Below are 3,938 nucleotides of genomic sequence, written 5' to 3' on the forward strand. Positions count from 1 at the left end.
AAGAAAAAATTTTGGCTAGGCACAGTAGCTCACGCCTATAATCCTAGCACTCTGGAAGGCCGAGGTGGGTAGATTGCCTGAGCTCCTGGGTTTGAGACCACTCTGAGAAGAGCCAGATTCCCACTTCTAAAACTAGCAGGGCATTGTAGCAAATGCCTGTAGTTCCTGCTACTTGGGAGGCTGAGGCAAGAGAATGACTTAAGCCCAAGAGTTTGAGGTTCCTATGAGCTATGAGGCCATGGCACTCTACCCAGGGCAACAAAAGAAGACTCTGTCTCAAAAATAAATTAATTAATTACCTTCTTTCACTGTTAAAGAATGTTACTTTTTAACTCCAGAATAAAAACATCTCTGCTAGATGAAAAACATTTCTTAAAGAGGTCACTAGCTATTACACAAAGGAATAAAATAATTCATTAGCCTTATGCCAGAGAATTAGAAAATACAAATGATGCCTAAAACATGACTTAGGGCAAGCTATGGTCAAATTCTTCTTTTTATGTGGGAACTATAATTTATATAGAGCAGCAGCACTCCATAGGGTCATGGGTAGAGAATTTTAAGCTTTGCTGGAACCATTCTGTTTTATGAAGACATAAACCTGTGCCTACCTCTGCCATGGTGTTCTGAATGGGGGTCCCAGTTAGCAAAAGCCGATTTCGACACTGAAACTGTAAAAGGATCTTCCAACGAACACTGTTGAATAAAATAAGTAATAAATTGCATGTTAGCTGTAAATTTTCCTTTATTTCCCCTACTGAGACCCCATATTTCTAAAAGTATTTTCCCAAAAAGTAATACTCACAAACTACTATTCCATCACATATACAACTGAAAAAGATTATTTTTAACAATGCTAAGAATAGAAAAAGTGAAGGTAACTGACTCTTCTATACCAAAAACACAGAATGAAGGCTTAGGCAAAACACAGCCCTCAAATTAGCAGAGTTAAATCATTTCTAGCTTTAGAAACTCTTCTATTATCTTTGGTCCATTTTGTTTATTTAATTAGAAGTTACTTATGGGCAGGATAAAGAATTAAAGTCAATCTGTGTACTTCTGATGTGAGTCTGGAGGGAGCAATGCAAGAAGAGGGGATATGAGAAGAAAATATAAGATTAGTCTTCAGTGCTCCTGGCCACAGGTGAATCCTCCCTCAAAAAAAGTGTAATATGGCTTGGTGTCTGTAGCACAGTGGTTATGGTGCCAGCCACATACATCAAGGCTGGAGGGTTTGAACCTGGCTCGGGCCAGCTAAACAATGACTACTCCCAACAGAAAATAGCCAGGTGCTGTGGTGGGCAACTATAGTCCCAGCTACATGGGAGGCTAAGGCAAGAAAACTGCTTAAGCCCAAGAGTTAGAAGTTGCTGTGAGCTGTGACACCACTGCACTCTACGGAGAGAGCAACATAGTGAGACTCTGTCTCAAAAAAAGTGTAATATGAAATAATCCACTTTAGAGGATGAAAAACACCATCTAGCCACTTAACAAAGACCTCTAAGAAAGAGCTATGTGTGGACTTGCCAATTGATAATAAAAATACACCAAACCTGACTACTGAGTAACATTTTATACTCAGTTTTGTTTTGTTTTGTTTTTTGAGACAGAGCCTCAAGCTGTCCCCCTAGGTAGAGTGCCGTGGCTTCACAGCTCACAGCAACCTCCAACTCCTGGGCTCAAGCGAGTCTCCTGCCTCAGCCTCCCAAGTAGCGGGGACCACAGGCACCCGCCACAACGCCCGGCTATTTTTTGGTTGCAGCCATCATTGTTGTTTGGCAGGCCAGGGCTGGATTCGAACCCACCACCTTAGGTGTATGTGGCTGGTGCCTTAGCCACTTGAGCCACAGGCGCCGAGCCTATACTCAGTTGTAAAAGCATTCTTGGAGTTCTAGTCGCTATTCAGTGACTGAGACAATCGACATAAAGTTGACAGAACCACCAATTCACATAATGAAACACTTTGCTTACTATTTAGAACTTTTATAAATTTACCTTGAAGAAAAACAATCTGTTACTCAGTCATAATTACTGAATAGGGTGCTAAAAATTGATACAAATCATTGTAATCTATGTATTAATATGTGTGTCCCAGGAAAAAATGTAAAGGGAATTTTTGCCTTCTGGTCAGTTACAGGGCAGATACAGAAACCGTGTCAGGCCATGTCTTTGATCCTCATTCATTCATATATAGGAATAACCCAATCCACTGAGTTTGGCTGCTACTACTCATATTACCTGGAACTACTCTTGAGCGCCTGAGCCTCATCCAGTACCATGTATTGCCACTTTACCCGCTGGAAATACTTTACGTCCTGTACCACCAGCTGGTAGCTAGTGATAACCACATGGAAGGGGGCATCCTGAGTGTAGAGGGTCTTCTGTAAATATAAGAGAGGAAGGGAGAAAGAGTATACCTAAAAATTCATAACAAGGTAATAAAGTTATGGACTATATACTCTAGGATCAAGATATTTAACATGTCCTGAAAATGTGCTTGTCTGATGTAGTAGGGAGATAAGCAATAAAGTGAACCAAAATTATTTTTAAAGCAGTCACCTTTATCACGAACTATGCCAAAAGCTTATTAAAAAGTTCTTACTTAATCTTGGACTTAAGTCTAACTGATTGTCTATAATAAGAAAAGTATTTTATCAGAAAAAGACTCTTGCTCAGTATCCAGAAATACAGAGGGTGCCAAAAATGAGTACACACATTTTAAGAAAGGAAAAAACTGCATAAAATTTGTAATACTCAAGTCACCCTGTAATTGACTTCTGCAATTGTAAGAGGTACTCAAAGTGATTTGTATTTATCTTTTATTATGGGTATATACTGAGTATTGCAATTTTAAATTTTAATACAGTTTTTTTCCTTGCTTAAAATGTGTATATATTTTTTGGCACCCTCTATATAATACATAAGATTTTGTCCATAGAAATTATTCAAATCAATTGGAAAAATAATGACTGCATGTATGTACGTTTGTAGTAAGCAGAAAGTTACCTGACTCCAAAATCTCCTGATGACTTTTCTATCATGAGGGTTTCCCCAATATGGTAGCACCTGGAAAAGGGGCCAACATATACATTATTTTCTATTGACAATCTTAAGAGCATCATCTCAAAGAAGTTAGTTATTTAGAATGACTGAAAAAGAAGCTAATAGAGTAAAGTATAAGACTTCCTCTTCTGTGATTGGTGAACTAGATGGTTTAATCTCCTATAGACCAAATAAAAAGACAAACAAAATACATTTGTTAGAAAGCAGTGGAGAGGGAGGCGCTTGTGGCTCAGTGAGTAGGGCGCCAGCCCCATATACGAGGGTGGCGGGTTCAAACCCAGTCCCAGTCAAACTGCAACAAAAAATAGCCAGGCGTTGTGGTGGGTGCCTGTAGTCCTAGCTCCTGAGGAGGTTGAGGTAAGAGAATCGCCTAAGCCCAAGAGCTGGAGGTTGCTGTGAGCTGTAACACCACGGCACTCTACAAGGGTGACAAAATGAGACTGTCTCTTAAAAAAAAAAAAAAAAGAAAGAAAGAAAGCAGGTTCTGGAGGTAAAGGAAGCCAAAAGAGGTAATACTTTCCCATGATGGTACTGATCCATTCCAATACATTCAAGGGTAGCAAACTGAAAAGAGTATTCCTTAAGGGACATAGATACACGGAACAAAAACTATAGTTCAAGGAGTACAACTGTGGTATCCAGCCACATCCCTGGCTTTAAGGTGTAACTCAAATCCCACACGCAAGTAGTAAAGGTAAACCATACACAGACCTGTCTTAATTGGTACTAAATCCCAGCTCCAAATCATCTCAATTCTTGACTAGATTATGAGGATATTAAAGTATTTGTGCTACAGGAAAATACAAGACTTTTAAAAATTCAGCTTTTTGGCTTAGTGCCCGTAGCTAAGTGGTTAGGGTGCCAGCCACATACAC

General features: G+C 39.5%; 1 protein-coding gene across 2 annotated transcripts in view; it reads right to left on the reverse strand.

Moving 5' to 3' along the window:
• Positions 1-3,938, reverse strand: part of INO80 (INO80 complex subunit) — a 148,807-nt gene that overhangs the window by 106,121 nt on the left and 38,748 nt on the right. For both annotated transcript variants that reach the window (XM_023514274.1, XM_003791734.3), the window contains 3 exons: positions 3,007-3,066; positions 2,239-2,381; positions 612-696 (listed from right to left, as the gene is read on the reverse strand). In XM_023514274.1, coding sequence (XP_023370042.1) covers positions 612-696; positions 2,239-2,381; positions 3,007-3,066 — 288 coding nt within the window. The remainder of the gene's footprint in view (positions 1-611; positions 697-2,238; positions 2,382-3,006; positions 3,067-3,938) is intronic.

Source organism: Otolemur garnettii, unplaced genomic scaffold (assembly GCF_000181295.1).
Source record: "Otolemur garnettii isolate 467f Iridium unplaced genomic scaffold, OtoGar3 scaffold00050, whole genome shotgun sequence".
Lineage (NCBI taxonomy): Eukaryota > Metazoa > Chordata > Mammalia > Primates > Galagidae > Otolemur > Otolemur garnettii.